The sequence below is a fragment of the Nyctereutes procyonoides genome, unplaced genomic scaffold (assembly GCF_905146905.1).
Source record: "Nyctereutes procyonoides isolate TBG_1078 unplaced genomic scaffold, NYPRO_anot_genome, whole genome shotgun sequence".
NCBI lineage: Eukaryota > Metazoa > Chordata > Mammalia > Carnivora > Canidae > Nyctereutes > Nyctereutes procyonoides.
Window position 1 is genome coordinate 35378211 of NW_026575044.1, and position 26473 is coordinate 35404683.

The 26473-nt window shown below is 38.4% G+C and overlaps 1 protein-coding gene across 3 annotated transcripts in view; it reads right to left on the minus strand.

Annotated features, from left to right (window-relative positions):
- Positions 1–24409: 24409 nt before the first annotated feature.
- Positions 24410–26473, minus strand: part of PSMA8 (proteasome 20S subunit alpha 8) — a 38722-nt gene continuing 36658 nt past the window's right edge. For all 3 annotated transcript variants that reach the window (XM_055324446.1, XM_055324445.1, XM_055324444.1), the window contains exon 7: positions 24410–24527. In XM_055324446.1, coding sequence (XP_055180421.1) covers positions 24435–24527 — 93 coding nt within the window. In that variant the 3' untranslated portion in view covers positions 24410–24434. The remainder of the gene's footprint in view (positions 24528–26473) is intronic.

Sequence of the window (26473 nt, forward strand, 5' to 3'; positions counted from 1 at the left end):
AAGGAAGGAAGGAAGGAAGGAAGGAAGGAAGGAAGGAAGGAAGGAAGGAAGGAAGGAAAGAAAAAGAGAAAGAAAGGAAAGAAAAAGAAAGGAAAGAAAGAAAGACAGCAAATTCACACTGGGCCTTGTGTAGGCCTGTGAAGGATTTTGCTTTTTACCATGAGACATGGAAAGGCATGGGGAGATTTTGAGCAGCAAAGTAGCATTATCTGACATATTTTTAAAACCTCACTCTGGCTGCTGTATGAATAGATCAAGAGAGCTAACTGGATAGGATAACTATGGATAATATACCAGGATAGTAATACAGAGATAATTGTGGAGAGACTACTTAAGGAAGCTACTGGAAAATCCAGGTGAGAGATGTTGGTGGCTTAGACTAAGGTGATATTGGGGTAAGTGGTAAAAAGTCGTCAAATTCTGGGACTATTTTGATGGTAGATCCAACAGGTTTTCCTGATGGCTTGAGTGTGAGGTATGAGAGGAGTTAAAGATGATGTAAAGGTTTCTGGCCAAGGCAAACTGGAAGTATAAGGGGCTGTAGATTGCAATAGGAATGACTGCAGCGATAGTTGGGAAATCAAGTGCCCAGTCTGGAATATTTTATTTTATTTTGTTTTAGAGAGGGACAGAAGGAGGGGAAATGAAGGAGAGAGAGAGAAAGAGAGAATGAATTATGTGGGGTTCAGTCTCGCAACCCTAAGATCATGACTTGAGCTGAAATCAAGAGTCGGAAGCTTAACTGATTGAGCCACCCAGGCACCCCTGGGATATTTTCATTTGAAATGCTTATAATATCAGCATACAGATGGTATTTTTTAACACCATTGGGCTCAGTATGATCAAGGAGGAAGAGAATATAAAGAAGAGAAGAGGCCAGAGCCCCGGGTACTCTAATATTAAGTTGGGTTGATGAAGAGGACCCAGCAGTAAGAGATGGAAAATGAATCTCCCTTGATAAGAGGACAATTAGGAGAGAAAGGAGTCCCGAAAGCCAAGAAATGGCCAAGTTTCAGATGAAGAGAAGGATCAAATGTGTCAAATGCAGCTGATAGGTCAAGTAAAATGAGGACTGATGATTGCCCAATAGGTACAGCAACACAAAATGAGGTCATTGGTAGCCTTGAAAACAGACAAGTCTCTGTGGGATGTGGAGGTAAAAGCCTGATTGGAGTATTTTCAAGAAACAATGGAAAGAGGATTTGAAGACTCTGAAGTTTTGATGCAAAGTAGGGCAGGAAAATGGGACAGTAGCCAGAGGGGATGAGGTTATGATAACATCATACTATATCTTCATGGCAATGATCCAGTAGGGAGGGAGATTACTGATAGTAGAGTAAAAACGGGAGCCTTGCTTGCTGGAACCATGTCCTTGAAGGTAAAAAGGGATGGAATCTAGTGCACAAGTGGAGAGCTTTTAGCTTTTGAGTGCAATAGAGCATTCATCTATGGCAACAGAAGCTAAGGCAGATTTCTTGGCCACAGACACTGGTAGGAAATTCTCTTCTAATCTTTCTCCCTTCTTCCAACCCAATCCATGTCCCTTATTGTTTCTAGAACAATCTTCCTAAAATGCAAATCTACTTATGTAGCTCCCACTTACAACTTTTTCACATCCTCCCATTATTTACATGAGAAAATCTCAAATAGCTGGCGTGGCATACAAGATTCATTATGACCTGGCACCTGCTAAACTACCCAAGTGATCTCTGCTGTGTCCCTACTACTGGCACCATAGATAAACTACAGAAATTCCTTAAATGTCTCAAACTCTCTGTCAGCTTCATGCCTTTTCTTACATTGCTGCACTTCCTCAAAGACTTTCCCCATTCGAAACTCATGTTTTACCTTGCCAATTCTTATTTGACCTTCCAAAAGCTATAACCTACACTGGATGAATTCATTGCCTCTCCTCCTTTTCCTATAATACTTAAAATATTATGGCATTTAAGTTGTTTTACTTGCCTATCCTCTCTCACTAAACTGGATTTTCGTCATAGCCAAGGTCATGTTCACCTCAGAACCAGAAGGGAGAACCTAATATATAAGTAGATACTTGACAAAAAGAGTACTTTTCTGACTCCTATCCCACTCCCAACCTCTAGATTGGCACTTAGGGACAGGAATTTTATCTCGTCTGTGTATCCATGGTACCCATTGTACTGTGTGTAATACAGTTCTCCATACAGTAATAGGAAGTTCATATTTCAGCTTTCTCTTCTTAGTCTGTATTTTCCTTGGGTGATAGCATTCACTTACATGGCTTAATTTCCATCTATATGTTTATGATTTTTGGATCTACCTATCTTTGACCCAGATTTCTCTTCTGGCCTCTAGTCTTTATGGACAGCTGCCTACTATCTCCACCTGGCTGTTTCACAGGCTCAAACTAACTTTATAATTCTACTTCCAAGCCTGCTTTTTCTTCTATAATCCCTATCTCAGTGAGACGGTCAGTATCCTTGCAATTGACTGGGATGTAAAATTAGGAATTGACCTTGACTTTTCCCTCCTTTTCCTCTGTTTCAATGAGTCATTAGATCCTGGCAATCCTGGCATCATATCTGTAATATCTCTGGAATACATCGACTCCTCTCTATTCCCATGGTCACTCTTAGTTCAAGCCCACGTACACTTAAGTTATGCTAACTGGGCTCTCTGTATAACTCCAGCCTTGCTCTTTGTTCTATTCCCTACTCTGCAACAAGAGAGATTTTTATTCAGAATGTTCCTTTAAGCATTAACATTATAATCATTATCATCATTCTTTGATTTAGGATTTTTCTTTCTTACTGAAAGGAACCTAAAAAGAAAACAATGTCTATTTTTAACTATTTATAATTCTATCGTTTCAGCTGAATTTTTTGCATATTACTTTCTAATCCTTGCCCATCACATGCTTGCTACTATGTGAAGTATACATATGCTTTTCCCTATAAGTTAGAATCAACTGTACCCAAATAATTTTCCATGCCTAAACTAAACATTTAAACAGATCATGTGCATAATTTCCTACTTCTAAAATGTCTTTGTAATTATCATTTTATGCATATTTATTAAACAAGAACATATAATTGTTTGCATGTATAATTATGAATTATGATAAATGCTACAGAAAAAGAAGAAGGTACTTTGAAAGAGGATAATGGACAGGATCTAATTTAGCTAGGACATCAGGGAAGTGTTCCAGGAATTAAAAGAATGCCCGTGAGACTGGCACAGAGCTAACTAGAGGAAGAGTTGCCTGAATGAGATTGGTGACTCAGAAAATGGTCATGTGATGTGCAAGTGAAAGAAATTGAAATATTTTAAGCAGAGGAGTAAAATGAATTTACTTACATTTTTAACTTTTTATTTGGAAATAATTTCAAACTTAGAGAAAAGTTGCAAGAAATAACTCCCATATCCCCTTCATCCAGATTTACTAATTTTAACATTTTGATTTATTTTATCATTCTCTGTGTATGTGTCTATGCATATACATGTGTGTGTATATATATGTATATGCATAGACATATATATATACATACACACACACACACACACACACATACTCAATCCTCATTACTCAGAGAATCCATTTTGCAAATTCACCTACTTCCTAAAACTTATAGGAATGGCGCTCCCCAAATCCATACTTATGTTACTTTTGAGACCTTTTGCAGGCATGTGCAGAGCAGCCAAAACTTTGAGTTTCCAAATGTGCATGTTCCCAGGTAAGGTCAAACAAGGTAGTGCTCTGCCTTCTTGTTTCAGCTCTCATACTGTAGCCAGTTGTCCTTTTTGTTGTCTACTTAGTGCCATGTTTTTCTTATTTTTGTGCTTTCTGTTGGTGATGTCACTGCTTAAAATAGACCCCAGGCAGAGTGTTGAAGCACTGCCTAGGGTTCCTAAGCACAGAAAGGCTGTGACATGCCTTACAGAGAAAATACGTATGTTAGACAAGTGTCGTTCAGGCATGACTTAGAGTGCTAGTGGTGGTGAGGACAATGTTACTGAATAAACAACATGTTTTAAAATAAGGTGTCTTTAAATAGAAACACACATAAAACAAGGTTATGTAGTGATGAGTAAAAGAAAATGTTATGACTAAAGGTTTACAGGAACCTAACCCTGTACTTCCCCTAGGAGTGATGGTTGAATATTAGCTAATTTAGTGTTTTGTAACTTAATAGAACATAACTACTATAAACCATGAGAATTGACCCTACATATACTTTTTTCTCTGAACTACCTAAAAGTAAATTGTAGACCTGCTCTCTTCTTTCAAATACTTCATTGTATATTTCCTAAAAACAAAGACATGCACTTATATTACCAAAGTACAATGAACAACTTTAGGAAATTTAATGTTGATACAATTATTTAGTTAACAGATCTTAAATAAACAGATCTTTTCAATTTTGCTAAGTATCTCAGTAATGTCTGTCCTTGATAGCATTTTTTTTCTAGTCCAGGATCCAATCCAGAATCACTTTTGCATATAGTTTTGGATCTCTTTAGTCTCCTTTAATCTAGAACAGTTCCTCTGCCTTTCTTTGTTTTTCATGATATTGCCAATTTTGAAGAATGTCCTCAACTCGAGCTTGTCTCTTGTTTCCTCCTGATAGTAGTCAGGTTAACATTTGGGCAGAAATACTGCATGAGTGATGCTGTATTCTCTAGATCACATTAGGAGGCACATGATGTAAGTTTGTGTTATTATTTACCTTCAATTTGACCACTTGTTTATGTTAGCGTATTTGGGCTTTCTCACTGTAAAGTTACTATCTTTCCTCTTTGTGACTAATAACTGTGTGAAATATACTCTGAGACTCTGAGAATATCTTGCTATTCATCAAACTTTGACCTTTAATTTTGGCATCCTTTACTGACTCTTGGCTGAATCAATTATTACTTTGATGGATACACAATGGTGGTGTTTTATTTTTATTTTTTTTAAGATTTTATTTATTCATGAGAGACAGAGAGAGAGAGAAAGAGAGAGAGAGAGAGAGAGGCGCAGAGACACAGGGAGAAGCAGGCTCCATGCAGGGAGCCTGACGTGGGACTCAATCCCGGGTCTCCAGGATCAGACCCTGGGCTGAAGGCGGTGCTAAACCTCTGAGCCACCCAGGCTGCCCCAATGGTGATGTTTTAAAACTCATTTTCATTTCTTCTGTGTTATCATTTGACATTTTATTGGAAGGAGTATGGATTTCTGCACTCTTTTTTAGTCAGTGGGTTATGACCAGTTATTATCATGATTATCCCAGATTTAGATAGTAAGATCTCCTTTAAATTATCTCCTGTATCCTTTTGATGAATCTGTATCAATTTCTGAGTAATTTACATTCTTAAAAGATCATTCTAGTTATATACAGGGAATGGACTTGGGGAGGGCACAAGAAGAAACAAACTGGTTAGATTACTCTTACAGTGGGCCATGTGAGAGATGAGGGTGGCTTGAAATTGCGTGATGGTAGTGGATATAGAAATAACGTGTTAGCAGTAGGTAAATTTGAAGGTAACAGTCTATGGATTCTTGTGGTGAATTGAATAAAGTAGCCAAGGGACTGAGAAATGTAATGTTGCTTTTTTTTTTTTTTTAAGTAGGCTCCATGTGGGGCTTGAACTCTCAACCTTGAGATCAAGACCTAAGCTGAGATCAAGAGTCAGATACTTATCCAGCTGAGCCACCCAGGCACCCCAGGACTGAGAAATGTTAAGAAGGACTCTCACATTTCTATCTTGAGAAACTGGTTGGATGGTGATTTCATTTGCAGTGATGGGGAAGATTGGAGATAGAGCAGCTCTAATGGAAAAAATCGAGAGTTCAAGTTCAAGAAAGATCAAATGTAACTTGAATGTGAAACACAGGCTAGGTGTTAAATTACCTTTCTGTCTACATTCCCTGACACAGTATATATAGATTGTACTTGAAGTAATGGGACTCAGTGTTATCACTGAGGGAGAGGAGGTACAGTAAAGAGAGAAGAACCTACTTCAAATCTCAGCAGTTAGTGCGAGCATGGAAAAAGAAGCCAATAAAAGGAAGCAGAGAAGAGGAAGGACTGGAGAGTTAGGGAAAACAACCCAAAACAGTTGAGTCAAGAAGCCAAAATAAAAGTGTTTCACTAGGTTAAATGCTGAGAGGTAGAAAGACTTCAGTCTGTCTCTTATGAAATGATATTTTATTGAAGGCAGGGATCTTTTACTGTTGTTCGCTGCTCTAGCCCTGTAGCCTGGAACAGTGGTCAGCCCATAAAATGTGTTTCATAAATATTTGTGGACTGAGTTTGTAGATCATGTATTTTTGTCATACTATTGCATTGATTAGATATAATCTCCAGAAAAATAGGGAATAATTACAGTGATATGTTTCCTAGTCTTCTTAATATATTTTGTCTAGTGGTTTAGTTGTTTCATGTTTGCCTCTCTAAAGCAAAATTTGAGGTTTCTTCCAGGCTTAAAAACTTGCATGGCCTCCTCAGTATCACCGCCCTCCCCTCCTGCAATTCCTCAAGAATAAAATCCAAATGTAGAGTAGAAATCCTATTGTGATGCCCTGGTTGGCATCACTTTTGGCCATCTCCCTTTTCCCAAATCTGTCTTCTTATGATGCTGTGCTCCTCTTGCCAGGCAAAGTGGTGGGAGAACCTTTTCCCAAAGAAGTCTTTGACCCTGTCCCTAGCAAATACCCTCCAGTGTGTTTTCTTCTCCTGTTGGTAGATCCTGCAGGTAGTTCCCTTACTTTCCTAACTCCCAGTAGACTCTAGATTCCTTTCAGAAGGGTCTGTGGGGGCACAGTCGGTGGAGCATGAGACTGTTGATCTTGGGGTTGTAAGTTTGAACCCCATATTGGGTGAAGAGATTACTTAAAAATAAAGTCTTTTAAAAAAGAAGGGTCTGTTTATTGTGCTGTTTAAACTGCAGTTTTAGAGGTATAGTACTATGAGATTAAATAGTAGGAGGGTAGAAGGTCAAGGTCCCATGCAAAACTTAGCTGAAACCTCCCACCTCCCATCACCTCTATTTGTTTCCTGGTATTTCTTCCAGAGATACTTCTCTGTCTTCTGCTTCACCAAATTTTGCCTTATGTTTTCCTTGTACTGTCAAATAATCCCAGTTAATGCATTTCATTTTATTTTAAAAAGATTTATTTATTAGAGAGAAAGGATGCGTACACATGGGAGGTGGGAGTAGAGGTGGAGGGAGAGGGAGAGAATTTCAAGCAGATTTCCTTTCCAAGTGTGGAGCCCAACAACATGGAGCCCAACAACATGGAGCTCAGTCTCATGACACTGATAACATGACTTAAGCTGAAACCAAGAGTTGGACGCTCAACTGACTGAGCCACCCAGGAGCCCCTGCATTTCATTTTATTTACATTGTTAGCTGATAAGGTGTGAGCTCCTCTTCTCTTTATTTTTAAACAAATTTCTTTAGGAGAAAAAAAGAATATCAAATTTTTAAGACTTAAAAATTGTTGACCTTACTGTCTCCTACAGGTTTATACATTTTAGATCTGGGTTGAAATTCCGGTTTGCAATTTATACTTGATCTTAGCCAAAAGGCCGAGAAGTGATTGCAATTTGCATTAGTATATAAAAATCTCTGAGAAGACTTGCAGTGAAGCAGCAGTTTCAAACTGTTTCATTTTGGAAACTTTTACAGTATTAAAACTTATTGAGGACCTCCAAAATCTTTTGTTTATATGGATTATATCAGTGTTTACCGTGTTAGAAATGAAAACTGAGAAAATTAAATTATTGATTTATGAGTCTATTTAAAAAAGCCTCATTATATGTTATATTAGACAGGATCTAGTCAAGGGATAGATATCATACCAGTTTTTTGAAGAGGGAAAATTTAATAGAATCATTAGCTAGTAGATGGTAAGTAACTGCTACAGTGGATAAAAGAGGACTCTAAGGCATCTAGGAGTAGCAGGTGCAAGAAAAGCATTTACTCCCTCCAGCTAGAGGGACAGTGAACATTGAAAGAACCAGTAGAGGGATCCCTGGGTGGCGCAGCGGTTTAGCGCCTGCCTTTGGCCCGGGGCGTGATCCTGGAGACCCGGGATCGAATCCCACGTCGGGCTCCCGGTGCATGGAGCCTGCTTCTCCCTCTGCCTGTGTCTCTGCCTCTCTCTCTCTCTCTCTCTCTGTGTGTGACTATCATAAATAAATAAATAAACAAACAAACAAACAAATAAATAAATAAATAAATAAATAAAATTAAAAAAAAAAGAAGCTGAAGCCTTAAAAAAAAAAAAAGAAAGAAAGAACCAGTAGAGGGACTTCCCTATGGCTGAATTTCAGGGCTCCTTAAAGAGAGCATGGAACACACAGCCTAACAGTGAAGCAGAAACTTGCCATAGGGAATGGGCCACTGCTGATCTATGAAGCCACTGACAGTGGGGAGAGCATAGCCTGAGGGTGTGACTGGAGTTCATATTGCCCTGAGTAATAGTAATAATGGAGTATCAGAATCCTTAAGCCAAGCATCTACCTGTTGTTATGGGCCAACCGTATCACTTTAGTGCCCTTTATTGACAAGTGTAGCTTGTCACTCCTAGCAAAGGAAAAATGTTTTCAGGGTCCAGTTCTATTATCATAAATGAGGGCAAAGAAGGGTGAATTTGTAGCTGACAGATAAGAGACTAGCACACATATTAGTATAAATATTTTAAATGAAAAAAACTTTTAAAAAACATAATATATAACATTGTTTTGTATTTTCGCAAGTATCTTTAATGTCTGGCTTAATAGAAAACAGCTGGATTTTATGTCTACTTTGCATTTAGTTTCCTGCAATATATTATTTTGGTTCAAGAGTATGAAGAAAATCTGGCCTCATACAGATAGGGAGTTGCAAATGGAAGAATATTTTAATAGCCTTTTCACATTTTGGGGGACATTCTTCTTGAAGCTGCAACAAACTTAACAAGTAGCAGTTTTTAAAGTTTAGTTCCAATGTGGAAATCAAAATCCTATCAATTAACTTTTCATACTTTCATATATTGGATTCCATTGGGTGCGTTGGACCTCTTTGAATGGATCTTTTACCTGTACATGACTTTGCCATATTGTGCATGTCTTTGGAGAATATTGTTTCACTGATTTACTCAGATCTTCCAAATGTTCACATATTTCATTATACCCTATCAAAAAGTCATATTTCTCAATAACACCACCAATCTCATCAGCTTTATGAATAGGGAAACTGTCCATTTCATAGTAGTGTCTACAGGTCTTTCAGAATTCTAATTTTTACTTGAAAATTGAACTTTGTCATTGGCATTAAATGCTGTCAGTTGTTTGTCATGAAGTGACAGGTTTATTATTTTCATTTTTGAGAAAATGGTTGCTAAATACCCAAGTCTGAAAAAAAAAGTTTGTCAGTATGTTTCAGACAAAACACTGTTTGTAAAATAATTTCTTCCTCAAAAGAAATGGTCCATGAAAAAAAAGTGGGCAGTTCAAACAGTTGCACAAGTGCTTTTTCTCAAATCAGTCTTCTTCCTTTGGTAAATAGTGGAAGTACCTTATATGTAAAGATAATTCTTTATTACACAGAATATTTTAAAAGCATGCAATGTTTACTGCTTTATCAAGAACATTCTTAAGAGAAATCCCTTAAAAAAACAAAAGCAATATGTAAGTGTATGGCACTAAAGAATATAGTGACTAAGGGGATGCTTGGGTGGCTCAGTGGTTGAGCATCTGCCTTTGGCTCAGGTTGTGATCCAGGGTCCTGGGATTGAGTCCCACATCAGGCTCCCCGCAGAGACCCCTCTGCCTATGTCTCTGCCTCTGCATGTGTCTCATGAATAAATAAATAAAATCTTAAAAAAAAAAAAAGAATACAATGACCAGGGGTACCTGAGTGGCTCAGTTGGTTAGGTGTCTTGCCTTTGGCTCTGGTCATGGTATCAAGGTCCTGGGATTGGACTCTGATTAGGCTCTCTGCTCAGCAGGGAGCCTGCTTCTCCCTCTCCCTGCCCTCTGCTCATGCTTTCTCTAACTATCACTCTCTCTCAAATAAATAAATATATATATATTTTTAAGAATACAATGACTAGGTACAGTTTGGTCTCACTGTCCTGATTTGTAACTGCTCCCACATGTTTACCTATCACTACTTTTGTACCATCAGCAGAAATGTCCACACTGTGAAAAAGCAATCATTTTAGTATTATATGAAAATAATTAAGACCCCCGTGTACCTCATGAAATGGTTTCAGATACCCTGAAGCAGACAGAACAGATTTTTATAATCACTACAGTAAAGAAGACTGCTTAATTTGTTAAGCCAGCATTTCACAGATTTCCCCAACCAGGAACACTTTGATCACCTGACACCCATTAACATGGCACAGAGGAAGCTTACGTGGAATAAGTTTTGGGATACTTTGCTGAGGCTCCTCTACCTAATATAACATACCCTCCCATCAGAGCCAGTTTTTAAGGAGTGTAACTCCTCTAACCAATAACCTGCTTAACTTTTCCGTCAAAAAGAATGCCTCCTACTCCCTCTTCTTTTTCAGGGCTTGAATAATAGATTTTGCCTACTACTTCAATTAAGTTAAAACCTTTTTAGAGACTTTATTTAATGAACATTAAATTGAGGCCCCCAGGGATGCCTGGGTGGCTCAGGGGTTGAGCGTCTGCCTTTGGCTCAGGGCATGATCCTGGGGTCCTGGGATCGAGTCCTGAATCGGACTTTCTGTGAGGAGCCTGCTTCTCCCCCTGCCTATGTCTCTGCCTCTCTCTCTGTCTCTCATGAATAAATAAACAAAATCTTAAAAATAATAAATAAATTGAGGCCTCCAAACTGTAAAGTTACATTTCTTAAGCCAGAGATGCTCACACTCTAGTAGAAGATACAAGTATGAAACTATTACTAGATAGTGTGAGACAGGTTGCAATAAAAAGGTACGGAAATAGAAGTCAGATCTCTAATCAAGCCTTAGGAAAGGCTCCTTGGAGAAGACTACCTGTGGTGAGTCATAAGAAATTTGTAGAGTCAGCTCAATCCATGAAAAGGAGGAAGACAAAAGTCTTTTCAGTGAGCAGAAGGTTGTGTGTGCTACTCAAGCCAGTCTTGACGCTTATGGTAGTCACTGGCCTGAACACATTTACTCTGAAGAATTGAAATTGGGAAGCTTGGAAAAGAAAGGGAAGTTAACTATGAAAGTTAAAGCTACAAAAAAATCACAATTGAAGCAGACGCTGGAGAGGTCTTAATACACATGTATTAAGCTAGAAGTTAAGATAAGCAATGAATTAAATAAAATGAGGCTGAGAGACAGGAGAGGGAGAAGAACAGAACAGTTGTATGGAAAGGAACTGATCCACTTACTGCTTCAACATTAGAATTAAGACCCAAAAGTTCTTGATGCAGACATTTCTAATGCTGCCATTCTTAGGAGGTTAAGGGTTACTATTGTTCTGAGTTTAGTACTTCCCCACGAAAACCCTTCTTTTCTTCTTTCTGGAATGAATCTTTGATTCTTTTAACCAAAGATCTCAACTAAAATGGGCATGGGCAAATCATGACACAATCAGCAAAGTCCAGGTATCATGTATGAATAAAGAGTCCTTTTTCCAAAATCTATAAAGATTTCCAAAATCTATAAAGAACTTATTAAACTCAACACCAAAGAAACAAACAATCCAATCATGAAATGGGCAAAAGACATGAAGAGAAATCTCACAGAGGAAGACATAGACATGGCCAACATGCACATGAGAAAATGCTCTGCATCACTTGCCATCAGGGAAATACAAATCAAAACCACAATGAGATACCACCTCACACCAGTGAGAATGGGGAAAATTAATAAGGCAGGAAACAACAAATGTTGGAGAGGATGCGGAGAAAAGGGAACCCTCTTACACTGTTGGTGGGAATGTGAACTGGTGCAGCCACTCTGGAAAACTGTGTGGAGGTTCCTCAAAGAATTAAAAATAGACCTGCCCTACGACCCAGCAATTGCACTGTTAGGGATTTACCCCGAAGATTCAGATGCAATGAAACGCCGGGGCACCTGCACCCCGATGTTTCTAGCAGCCATGTCCACAATAGCCAAACTGTGGAAGGAGCCTCGGTGCCCATCGAAAGATGAATGGATAAAGAAGATGTGGTTTATGTATACAATGGAATATTACTCAGCCATTAGAAACAACAAATACCCACCATTTGCTTCAACGTGGATGGAACTGGAGGGTATTATGCTGAGTGAAGTAAGTCAATCGGAGAAGGACAAACAGTGTATGTTCTCACTCATTTGGGGAATATGAATAATAGTGAAGGGGAATATAAGGGAAGGGAGAAGAAATGTGTGGGAGATATCAGAAAGGGACACAGAACATAAAGACTTCTAACTCTGGGAAATGAACTAGGGGTGGTGGAAGGGGAGGAGGGCGGGGAGTGGGGGTGAATGGGTGACGGGCACGGAGGGGGACACTTGACGGGATGAGCACTGGGTGTTATTCTGTATGTTGGTAAATTGAACACCAATAAAAATTAATTTATAAAAAAAAAAAAAGAGTCCTTGAATTGTCCCAAATTTCAGTGAGCCAGGCTAGCCTGAAATGCATGATCCTCACATGTTATATGCATTTCAAAGTCAGAATTGTAACTTACAAACACATCATTTAGAGAACTTTTCAAATTCTCTTTCCTGTTGTTTTATCCATTATCAATAAATATAACATTATGTTAAAATAATTTAAGAAATGTATCATCTTAGCCAGTTTCATATATCATATGAATATCATAAATATTTTATATCTTTTAAGTAGGAAACATAACAATTAGTATTTGACTTGGAATTTTTTTAAAGACTTATTTTAGAGAGAGTGCATGCATGGCAGAGAGGGGCAAAAGGAGAGGCAAACCAGTTCAACACTCATAAAACAATCAATGTGATTCATCATATCAGCAAGAGAAAAACCAAGAACCATATGATCCTCTCATTAGATGCAGAGAAAGCATTTGACAAAATACAGCATCCATTCCTGATCAAAACTCTTCAGAGTGTAGGGATAGAGGCAACATTCCTCAACATCTTAAAAGCCATCTACGAAAAGCCCACAGCAAATATCATTCTCAATGGGGAAGCACTGGGAGCCTTTCCCCTAAGATCAGGAACAAGACAGGGATGGAACAAGACAGGGATGTCCACTCTCACCACGGCTATTCTACATAGTACTGGAAGTCCTAGCCTCAGCAATCAGACAACAAAAAGACATTAAAGGCATTCAAATTGGCAAAGAAGAAGTCAAACTTTCCCTCTTCGCCAATGACATGATACTCTACATAGAAAACTCAAAAGCCTCCACCCCAAGATTGCTAGAACTCATACAGCAATTTGGTAGCGTGGCAGTATACAAAATCAATGGCATTTCTATACACTAAAAATGAGACTGAAGAAAGAGAAATTAAGGAGTCAATCCCATTTACAATTGCACCCAAAAGCATAAGATACCTAGGAATAAACCTAACCAAAGAGGTAAAGGATCTATACCCTAAAAACTATAGAACACTTCTGAAAGAAATTGAGGAAGACACAAAGAGATGGAAAAATATTTCATGCTCATGGATTGGCAGAATTAATATTGTGAAGATGTCAATGTTACCCAGGGCAATTTACATGTTTAATGCAATCCCTATCAAAATACCATGGACTTTCTTCAGAGAGTTAGAACAAATTATTTTAAGATTTGTGTGGGATCAGAAGAGACCCCGAATAGCCAGGGGAATTTTAAAAAAGAAAACCATATCTGGGGGCATCACAATGCCAGATTTCAGGTTGTACTACAAAGCTGTGGTCATCAAGACAGTGTGGTACTGGCACAAAAACAGACACATAGATCAATGGAACAGAATAGAGAACCCAGAAGTAGACCCTGAACTTTATAGTCAACTAATATTCGATAAAGGAGAAAAGACTGTCCATTGGAAGAAAGACAGTCTCTTCAATAAACGGTGCTGGGAAAATTGGACATCCACATGCAGAAGAATGAAACTAGACCACTCTCTTACACCATACACAAAGATAAACTCAAAATAGATGAAAGATCTAAATGTGAGATGAGATTCCATCAAAATCCTAGAGGAGAACACAGGCAACACCCTTTTTGAACTTGGCCACAGTAACTTCTTGCAAGAGACATCCACGAAGGCAAAAGAAACAAAAGCAAAAATGAACTATTGGGACTTCATCAAGATAAGAAGCTTTTGCACAGCAAAGGATACAGTCAACAAAACTAAAAGACAACCTACAGAATGGGAGAAGATATTTGCAAATGACGTATCAGATAAAGGGCTAGTTTCCAAAATCTATAAAGAACTTATTAAACTCAACAGCAAAGAAACAAACAATCCAATCATGAAGTGGGCAAAAGACATGAAGAGAAATCTCACAGAGGAAGACATAGACATGGCCAACACGCACATGAGAAAATGCTCTGCATCACTTGCCATCAGGGAAATACAAATCAAAACCACAATGAGATACCACCTCACACCAGTGAGAATGGGGAAAATTAACAAGGCAGGAAACCACAAATGTTGGAGAGGATGCGGAGAAAAGGGAACCCTCTTACGCTGTTGGTGGGAATGTGAACTGGTGCAGCCACTCTGGAAAACTGTGTGGAGGTTCCTCAAAGAGTTCAAAATAGACCTGCCCTACGACCCAGCAATTGCACTGTTGGGGATTTACTCCAAAGATTCAGATGCAATGAAACGCCGAGACACCTGCACCCCGATGTTTATAGCAGCAATGTCCACAATAGCCAAACTGTGGAAGGAGCCTCGGTGTCCATCGAAAGATGAATGGATAAAGAAGATGTGGTTTATGTATACAATGGAATATTACTCAGCCAACAGAAACGACAAATACCCACCATTTGCTTCAACGTGGATGGAACTGGAGGGTATTATGCTGAGTGAAGTAAGTCAATCGGAGAAGGACAAACATTGTATGTTCTCATTCATTTGGGGAATATAAATAATAGTGAAAGGGAATAGAAGGGAAGGGAGAAGAAATGTGTGGGAAATATCAGAAAGGGAGACAGAACATAAAGACTCCTAACTCTGGGAAACGAACTAGGGGTGGTGGAAAGGGAGGAGGGTGAGGGGTGGGGGTGCCTGGGTGATGGGCACTGAGGGGGGCACTTGTAGAGATGAGCACTGGGTGTTATTCTGTATGTTGGTAAATTGAACACCAATAAAAAATAAATTTATTATTAAAAAAAAAGGAGAGACAAACCCAAATGGACTATGCTGCTAAGCTCAGAGCCTGATGTAGGGCTCAATCCCAGAACCCTGAGATCATGAGCTGAAACCTAGAGTCGGTAGCTCAACTGACTGCATCATCCAGGTACCTCATTTGACTTGAGATTTTTAAGTTTTAATCTAAATGAATGGCTCTGTAATATTTATTATTTATTAAGAACCTATGATATGGCCAGCACTGTTCTAGGCCCTGGCCATTTACCAATAATAAAACAGATGTGGAACTTAAAATTTTAATGGGGAGGGGCAGTCAGTAAACATGTACACATATTTTGGGTGTTGGGGAATGGGCATTCTATTTTATATATGGTGGTCAGAAAATGCCTCTCTGAAAAGGTGATACTTGTGCAACAAGTGAAGGTACAGAAGCAGGTCATACCCATATAAAGTGGGAATAGAGTGATCCAGGCAGAGGACCCAGTTAGCGCCAAGGCCCTGAGTCAGAAGCCTCCTTAGGGTATATGAGGAACAACAGTGAGGTGAGTATGGCTGTAGCTGAAGGAGGGAGGACAACAATGGGCCAAATGACAAGAAATGAGGTGGGAGGGAGTGGGGGGGACTGAGGAGGAGATCATATAGGCTACATGTAGATTTTTCCTAAATATGTAGCTGATGAGACCTAACAAGTTCCTAGGTGATACCCATGCATCCTAGGCATTGCCTGGGAACATGACAGAAAAGACTGTTGGGTTCCACCCCAGACCTATTGAATCAGAGCCTGTGTGTGTATATATCATTTATGTAACACATGTATATAACATATACAACACATGTTTATACATACATATGTCCAAGTATGAGAAACACTACAGTTCAGTTCAGTTTATGTAAGTTAACTCTCCTCCATAAGAAGAAATAAGAAACCACAATTAGCACTTTTTAAAAAACTTTAAGGATGAATTTTATTTCTGCCAAAAATACTGGGATTTTGAAAGGATCACAATGACCTCTGTAGCTAGTTTTGGGTAGTACTGACATCTTAGCAACATTAGGTCTTCCATTCTGTGAACACAGGTGACTTTCCATTTGTGTCATCTTTAATTTTTTTCAGCAGTGTTTTGTAGTTCTTAGTGTATAAGCCTTTGCCTCCTCGGTTAAATTTATTCCTAAGAATTTTATTCTTTTTGTTGCTATTCTACATGGAATTTCTTAATTTTCTTTTCTGGATTGTTTAGTTTTAGTATATAAAACTCAACTAAAGTTGATTTTTTTTATCCTACGACTTTGGTATTCTAAAGATTTCATAAGAAAAAAAACAAAGCTGTTATAATAAACAAACATGTGGAAACAGATAATTTTACTTCTTTCTTTCCAATTTGGATGCCTTTTCTATCTTGTTTTTCTTGCCCAATTGCTTTGGCTAAGACTCCCAAAACTCAGTACTGTGTTATATAAGTGGTGAAAGTGGCATCCTTGTCTTTCTCTTGATCTTATGGGGAAAGCTTTCAGGCTTTTATCGCTGATTTTGATGTTAGCTTTGGGTGCCCTTCATCATATTGAGGAAGTTTCCTTCTGTTTGGCATACTGTTTTGGTTGTTTTTTTGGTTTTGTTTTTAATCGTAGTAGATCCCCATACTCTTTCTTTTGCCATTTGGTACTTTAATGTACACAGAAATCTTGGGAACATTTGAAAATGGCATGTTGGGGCTCTTGGCTAGCTTAGTTGGAAAAACATACAATTCTTGATCTCAGGGTCATGAGTTCAAGCCCTACATTGGGTATAGAGATTACATACATACATACATAAATCTTTTTTTTTTTTTAAAGATTATTTGTGAGACAGAGAGAGAGCACGAGCAAGGGTAGGGAAGCCAGAGGGAGAGGGAAACATAGACTCCTCACTGAGCAGGGAGCCCGATGTGGGGCTCAATCCCAGTACCCTGGGATTATGACCCAAGCTGAGGGCAGACACCTAACCAACTGAGCCACCCAGGCACCCCCATACATAAATCTTAAAAAGAAAATGGCATGTTGAAGGTGGCAGAGCCAGAATATAGGAGGAGTTTTAGTTCCTAGATTTTTGCTTGGAGAATTGCTATTGGCAATGGGATTTTTTTTTAAAGATTTTATTTTTAGTAATATCTACACCCAATGTGGGGCTCACATTTACAACCCCAAGATCAAGAATCTTAAAAAGAGGGTAATTTCCCAAATATATAGAAAATTGTTAATTAAACAATGAGAAAAAAAAACCCAAAATCCATTGGAAAAATTAGGCAATGGATATGAACAATCAATGGAAGTAAACTTCAGGAGCCTTTAAATGAACGTGAAGATGTTTGACATCATTCATAATAAGAAGAATGAAAATAGAATATTGGAAATTTTTTTAAAAAGTAAAAATGCAAAAAGTATTACAATTTCACCTATTTATTGGCAAAAAAAATGTTTTAAGCACTGTTGTATCAGTTTAGGTTCAATTAAAGGAGCAAAACCACTATGATTCAGAATTGGCACTTTTCTATATAAATTAGACCCCATGCAATTTTGGGGGTTGATAGAGAAGTCCATGCCAGGCTGTTGCCTGTGTGTTGGGCCTGAAAGCACTCTGATTTGCTCAGCCTGGTAGTCAGGAAAGAAAGTTGGATGTGAAGAAGGGAGGGTCAGAATTCACTGTAACTCACAAAGACAGATAGTACCTACATGTATCTTTTACCACCTGCACCCATGTGATGCTTGTGACCTGCAAGAAAAGCCGGTGTCCTTTGGCATGAAGCTGCATGCATGCCTTGCCCAGTTCCCAAAAAGTCTGAAGGAAAAGAAACTGCAGAATATGGAGGAACTGGAGTAGCTATATGGTCCTGTATGCCTTCCCACACTAACAAAGCAAGCCAGTAAACCAGTATTCTTTGTGAGAGGCTACACTGCCTGGTGTCGTAAACTGAGCTGCTTTCCTTCTGCCTTTCAGATTTTGTACAAATTTCTCTTGTGGCCAATTCAAACTCAGAACCATAAAAAAAAGAGAATTCTGGGAAATAGTTCCAGGTCAGCTGAGTTGACACCATACAAATCCAGTATAACTACCACGGGAAGGTGTAGAAAAGGAGAGATTCTCACTCATTGTTAGGAGAAAGATATGACAAAAGTTTATTCATTGCAGCATCAGCAGTATCAACACTATGAACAGTTTAACACTATGAATGTATTCATCAATAGAAGACTGGTTGGTTAATAATTTATTGTTATATCTATACATTGGAAAGAATGATCGTCACATGAGAAAATCCTCAAATATAAAGTGAAAAAAGCAATATGTAGAATATACAGCATGGTACTTTTAATATATTAAAAGATATATTTTTTCTATATGTAAAATACATCAGTAGGAATATATTGAAAACATCATTGGAAACATACTGATGATATGGTTGCCTCCAAGAAGAACTTAGTTCCTGCGAGACAAAAATGAGATGGAATATTTGATGATACAATTAAAAAAGTTATATACTATGTGAATGTATTATTTATTAAGAGTAAAAATATTTTAAAAATCCTTTCAAAGAAATTATTACACGCATTTCTTTTTTTAAAAAAAAAACATATTTTATTTGAGAAAGAGAGAGAGAGCATGAGCAGGGGGAAGGGCAGAGGGAGAGGGAGAAGCAAGATCCCTGCTGAGCAGAGAGCCTGATTCAGGCCTTAATCCCAATCCCGGGAATCTGGGATTCATGACCTGAGCTGAATACAGATGCTTAACCGACTGAGCCACCCAGAAGCCCCAACGTGCATTTATTTCTTCATGTTGTTTCCGGTATATGCCTTTTGAAATTAAGATCTTAAAAAATTCTAGTCACCTGTTTTCTCTATGATCTATAAAACACAATGTACCTTTATAACTCTTTATTAAAAACAGTGAAAAACTTTGTAATTTTTAATCGGATTAGGCATTTTTATAACCCTTCAGTAACCACTGAAAATGTATGTGGAGTTATGATAAAATAATCACTGGTACCAGTTCTTATGCCTTGTTCTCCTGGCTCCCAACAGACTCATTCACTATCCTGAATTTTGCAACAACCATTCCCTTGCTTTTCTTCAGTTTTACTCAAACATTGTATCTTTTATTTGTTTTCAAAGATTTTACTTATTTATTCATAAGAGACAGAGTGAGAGAGAGAGAGAGAGGCAGAGACATAGGCAGAGGGAGAAGCAGGCTCCCCAGAGGGAGCCCGATATGGGACTCAATCCCCGAACCTAGGATCACACCCTGAGTGGAAGGCAGGCACTCAACTACTGAGCCACTCGGGCATCCCAAACATTGTATCTTTTAAATACATATTTAGGGACACTGGGTGGCTCAGCGGTTAAGCATCTGCCTTCTGCTCAGGGCGTGATCCTGGGGTCAGGATGGAGTCCCACATCGGGCTCCCTGCATGGAGCCTGCTTCTCCCTCTGCGTATGTCTCTGCCTTTCTCTCTCTCTGTGTGTCTCATGAATAAATAAATAAAACCTTTTTTTAAAAAACTATATTTAGCTTTGTAGGTCTTGAGGCTTTCTAGAAACATTACATTGTACTTTCTCACAAATGGCTTTAGTTTTTGCTCAATATGATGTTTTTAGATATATCCATATTGACCCATGTACCTGTAGTGACTTCTTTTCCCTTCCTATATGGTATGTTACTATATGAATATATCATAATTTATTCATTCATTCTGTTGATGAACATTAGGTTACTTCATATATGTATGTATATGTATGTTGTTATCACAAACTACATGATTATTTTTATGCACATATGCTAGAGTTTCTGTAGGTTGTATGCTTGGGAGTGGCATTGCTTGGCTAAAGGGGGCACATGCCTCTTTGACATTACTAGATCTCATTAACTTGCTGCCTGGAGCAGCTGGCCTGGTCTAGAGTCCTAATAGCATTAGGTAGGAGTTCTTGTGGCACCAGATGCTCATCAACATTTTATACATACTTTTTTACATAGTCCTTTTTAATTTTTGCAGCCTAATAGCTGCAAAATAGTGTGTCGCCATAGTTTTTTTGTTTTTTGTTTTTTTAATTTTTAGGGGCACCTGGGTGGCTCCGTTTGGTAAGTGTCTGCCTACGGCTCAGATCACCGTTGGGTAAGTGTCTGCCTTCGGCTCAGATCATGATCCCAGGGTCCTGGGATTGAGCTTCACGTCAGGCTCCCTGCATGGAGCTTGCTTCTCCTTCTGCCTGTCTCTCTCTCTCTCTGTGTGTCTGTCATGAATGAATAAATAAAATCTTTTAAAAAAAGAGAGACTTAAATGAGTTAATGTTTGTAAAGAACTCAAAAGTGTCTGGTATGTAGTATTATGTGAGTACTTCTTAAATAAAAATGGGTAGAATTACAACCATACCATTTGGATGGTGTGTTCCTATTACCCCCAGTTGGGAAGCATGGAATCCACAGAGCTGAGCAATGGTTCAGAGAAGAGTCATTAACATTTTATCTATTTATAGCCAAATCCATCCAGAGGTATAGAATGTCCTCAGATCGGAGGTAGAAATTGGGAGATAGGGAGATATAATCACTTTTTTGCATTTAGTACACAAAATAGGTCTCATTTCTTTTTTTAAAAGATCTGGTATTGTGTGCTACATTTACTAGGCAAGATCTAAACAAATTAGCCTAGAACCAACAGCAACATGCTTCATATCAAGTTCACAGATTATAAGGGAAACGCACTTTTCATTATTCATATAACTTGTCAGAATGGCCTCAACAATTTGGCACTATGACCTCTTCAATACAAGGACCATATCTTGTTCATTTCTGGTACCTGGCACAAAGGGAATGTTCAATCAGGCATGAGTGGTTGGGGAATGGAACTTCAAATTACTGTATCTTCTAAAGGTTTCCTAGGGCCATAATAGCATATTCCTTTCTTCCTGAAGCCCTTCCATTTTTATTTCACCAGGCTTGGAATCCTTTTAGGGGTCCTGCCTACAATACATTGATTATGAGATGTCTCTCCTTGACTATAATGTACAACGGAAGCCAAAGAAATAGTAAATTGGCTTCTACACGATGTAAGAGAGATGATTTTTCTCTCCATTCCCAATTTCTGACATTTGCAAAAAAGTCTGCAAATTAACACAGCTCAACAGCATGTTCTAAGTCTTAGCCATAGACAAGCTATGGAAACAGAGATGGGGGGATCCCTGGGTGGCTCAGCAGTTTAGCGCCGGCCTTTGACCTGGGGCATGATCCTGGAGTCCTGGGATCAAGTCCCGCATCAGGCTCCCTGCATGGAGCCTGCTTCTCCCTCTGCCTGTGTCTCTGCCTCTCTCTTTCTCTCTCTCTCTCATGAATAAATAGATAAAATATTTTTTTAAAAACAAAAAAAAAGAAGCTTACATTTTGGTGGGAAAGACACACATTAAAAAAAAGAAGAAGAAACAGAGATGAAAGAGAGGTAAATCCCAGCCCTGCCTCCTGAAGAACTTCTAGTTGAGTAATGAAAACAGAAACCCAGAACTTCAGAATATTCATCCCCCTTAAAAAAAAAAAGAACATTCATCCCCCTTGTAATTATAATTATTTAATACTCACCTTTTCCCTGCACAGTAATGAGGACAAATCAGAGTCTCTTTACCACTATATCCCTAGCAGTGTCTGCCACTTAAAACACCCAGTATTTGTCAAATATTTATTGTCAAATATTGTATCAAGACTATCAAGGATTCACAATGGGCTCACTGCAGTATTAGCAGAGTATTTTAGACACCCTGCCTTTATATTGTATGTGGAGTATGCTGTGTGTTGAAAGAGAAACCTTCAGTAGGAGCTGATCATTGATTATCAAAGTTGTGGGGTTCTTTTTCCAAAGTGATAAAATTTTGGTTAGCAAGCCTTCTGCGTAGGAAGCACCTTTGCTACTGGAAAGTTAAAAGGGGCCAGGAAATGATACAAAACAGTATTTGTTTTTGATTCTAAGTTTTATTTTTTTTTAATTCTATTTAATTAATTAATTAATTTGAGAGAGCAATCGAGAGACCACATGAGCAGGGGGAGGGGAAAGGGCAAAGGGAGAGAGAGAAGCAGACTCCCTGCAGAGCAGGAAGCCTGATGAAGGCTCACCCAGGACCCTGAGATCAGGACCTGAGCCCAAAGCAGCTGCCTAACCAACTGAGCCACCTAGGCACCCCTGATTTTAAGTTTTATTTTTTTTTTATTTATTTTTTTTGTTTTATTTATTTATGATAGGCACACAGTGAGAGAGAGAGAGGCAGAGACATAGGCAGAGGGAGAAGCAGGCTCCATACACCGGGAGCCCGATGTGAGATTCGATCACGGGTCTCCAGGATCGCGCCCTGGGCCAAAGGCAGGCTCCAAACCGCTGCGCCACCCAGGGATCCCCTGATTTTAAGTTTTAAAGAGGAAGGGTATAGTATGACTCAAAGTCAAGAACCATAGTATACCAAAACAAAACAAGAGGAAGGGTATAGGGAGCCACAAAATTTCATGGTTCTAATGAAACTAGAAAGGCAGTCAGGGCATAAGTCAGAATGGAATACAGATTGTACCTCCTGCCCCAGAGAATGCCCTGCAGTCTTTCTGTCTGAGGAAGTGAAATGTACCAGCAGCAGGCCACAGGAATTTGGTAAAGATGAATACCAGCAGGGTGGCCTTGTTAAGGTGTTTGTATCTCTTAAAATTCTGACTCTGCTCTTTACTTTCCCCTTGCTTCAGAGCACTACAACCACCAATGGCTTAGATCTTCTTGAGAGCTGTTTATCCAAACTGAATTTTTTTCTTTACTAAATACCCTGAGCTTTTCATGCCCCTGTAAAAACTCAACCTCTCTCTTCCTTGTTTTCAAAAAGAACATTAAAAAAAGAGAAAAAAGACAGAGCTCTCAAATAGTAAGATATACAGGCTTTTGTTTTTATGCCTACTAATATCTTTTGTCTTCAAAAATATAACCTCATTACAGGCACTAAGCATATTTTTGTGGACCCTCAATGTGGACAGGGATCACTTTTTATATTTATTTTATTACTCCCAATAAGCCTAGCTCAGTGCCAAGCAAATAGTAAGCACTCAGACAGCCATGGTACAGGTAACAAACCTAACACACTGTACACTCTTTAAGATAAGGGCAGCCCAGGTGGCTCAGCGGTTTAGCACCGCCTTCAGCCCAGGGCCTGATCCTGCAGACCCGGAATTGAGTCCCGCATCAGACTCCTGGTGAGGAGCCTGCTTCTCCCTCTGCCTGTGTCTCTGTCTCTGTCTCTCTCTCTCTCTCTGTGTCTCTTATGAATAAATAAATCTTAAAAAAAAAAAAGATAAAATAAAAATTGAAATTAAGAATTACATGTGTTCATTTCTCTTGTTTTCCAATATATAGAGTACCCTATTTGGATGCCCTTAAAAGCTCTTAACTACACTTTATTTTTTTATTTTTCAAAGATTTTGTTTATTCATGAAAGACACAGAGAGAGGCAGAGACATAGGCAGAGGAAGAAGCAGGCTCCCCACAGGGAGCCTAATGCAGGACTGGATTCCAGGACCCCTGGATCATGACCTGAGCCAAAGGCAGATGCTCAACCACTGAGCTACCCAGGTGCCCCACCACACTTTAACTGCCTATTTAGATTAGGTCTTTAAATTTGTTCCATGAAAAAATAACATACTGCAACTTATGAAATGACAAAAATAATATGTTTCAAAAAGAAGGCTCTGACAAAATTTTGGTAATTCAATACAAGGGTATTTTTATCATTTATCTAGAAGTACAACTCAGTATTCAGTTTATTTTGCAATAGCTATCTCTTTACCTGATACTCAATACCCAAACATCAACAAATTAATTTTTATTAAAAAATCTTTTTAACAAATTATTAATTTTTTAAAATTAAGGTTTTTTTCTTAAATTTGTACAGATGAAGAAAAGTAACACACTGGACAAGTTATTATGTATAGTCTCAGGCTTACATGGAATTGTGACTGCCTTCAACAATTAATAAAATTTGTTTTCAAAGATCTTCATACTAAGATATGTTTGTCTATGTAGCCTACTGAAGACAGCCAGATATGTGGCATTCTCAAGACAGCACATAACTACTAAATGTAATGCCACAAACCAACTTACTTTCTTTAAAACTTCACTAAGTAATTCCAAGGAGTACAATTAAACATTTTAGGTTCCTAATGTTCATCCTAAAAATTAGGTGGTCTTTTTGGACTTTTTCTTCTCTGCTTCTTCCTTTTCCTTTTCTATTTCTGTTACTTGTAATTCAATTTCTTTGGCACTAAACATCTGAAAAGAAAATATTTTAAAAAGCAAATTTCAATTATACCAGTAATTTCTAAATCCAATATGGAGGAACCAATTATATCTTATACATTTATATTTTCTATTTAAATTTTAATTTTATATCTTCAAAAATATGAATATATATATAAGCAAAATACTTATAACAAATATGTACAAAATCTGAATTCTGATATTTCCACTATCATTGTGCTAAGAAAGCAGGGCAAAGTGTTATATTGCATTACATATCCTAAATATGCATATAACTCTGAAACATTTTAATGCAGGCTTATTCTATTTATGAGTAAGTAACTCATTATTTAACTCCCCCTCTCTACCCAATTGTGTGATTCTGATAGGGTTTTGCCTATTTTATCAGCCATTAGAATAGCTACAGAAGTAGTGAAAAGATGACTTACACTGCTTTGTTTACAACTCCTTAAATATAAAGCAAAAATATATTTTATTTTATATAAATCAATTTTATTATATTTAAAATTAAAGATGGGAGCAACTTGCTCAAGGGTATACTATTAAACATCAATTTGCTGGAACTTAGGTCTAACTCTAAATTTAAACCCAAGTCTATCCAATTCCAAAGCATATACCCTATTTGCCACACAGCGTATCCTGAAATAGCACGTGGGTTGGCGGTCTAACTTTGCTGCCAGTGCACATATCATCCTACCGCACATTAGTAAGAAATATATGCATGACTGGTGTGTATATTCATGTGGGTATGTATTATATGTGTATATGATGGAGCTGGAAAGGTGACCCTGGCCTCGGTGGTTTTGTGTCTTTGTAGTGTTGGCATATCTATCCTGAGACCCTTAACAGCAGGGGTGACAACACAGCCCAGTTCTCTCCACATGCTGTGATCAGCACCACGATTTTTGTGGGGCCATGCAGGGGCAGAACCTACACTCCACTCCCCATTTTTCTAACTCCCCATATCCCCATCTACTAGTTGACTAGTCAAAAGTGGGAATGTGGTGTTAAAACAATGTAACAACTCAAAAAACAAAAACCCTACTGCTCCATCCAACACTGATTTTAATATTATTTCCTCTTGAAATATTTCCTTCAAAACAAAGGTATATGTAAAATAATATTTTTATTTTTTATTTATTTTTTTAAGATTTTATTTATTTATTCATGAGAGACACACACAGAGAGAAAGGCAGAGACACAGGCAGAGGGAGAAGCAGGCTCCATGCAGGGAGCCCAATGTGGGACTCGATTCCGGGTCTCCAGGATCACACCCTGGGCTGAAGGCAGCACTAAACCGTGAGCCACCCAGGCTGCCCAAAATAATACTTTTTAAATAAGATTTTATTTATTTATTTGCCAGAGAGAGGGGGAGAGAGCATAAGCAGGAGGGAAGAGCAAGGGGAGAGGGAGGAGCAGGCTCCCCGCTGAGCAGGGAGCCCTATGTGGGACTCAATCTTAGGACCCTGACCTGAGCTGAAGGCAGATGCTTAACCGACTGAGCCACCCAGATACCCCTAAAATAATATTTTTAGTATACTTTTCATATAGTTTCCCATGCTTTAAGTGCTTTTTACAAGCTCAGAGATTTGGCAAAATATACCATGTACAGTTCTACCTAAGGAACAACAGTGAACCACGTTTCAAATGATCTTTAGCCAATGAGTCCTCTATCACAGTACTCTGGACGATTTACTTTGTGATTCAGCAGTTTTAACCCATAATGCTACCAAAAAGTATACAAAAAATAATGCTAGTCTTGCCACAAAGAAATACAGAAAGGTTATTACACTAGGTATTAAAATTTAAGTCTTAACAGAGGCTCAAGGCACTTTTAAGTGAAAAGAAGAGAACATAGATAAAAACTAGTAGCCAATCAAGGGATGGAGGCTTTTTGACATAATGAAGGATAATACTATGTAAGAAGCCTGGAGGCCCAACAATTATACAAATGATAG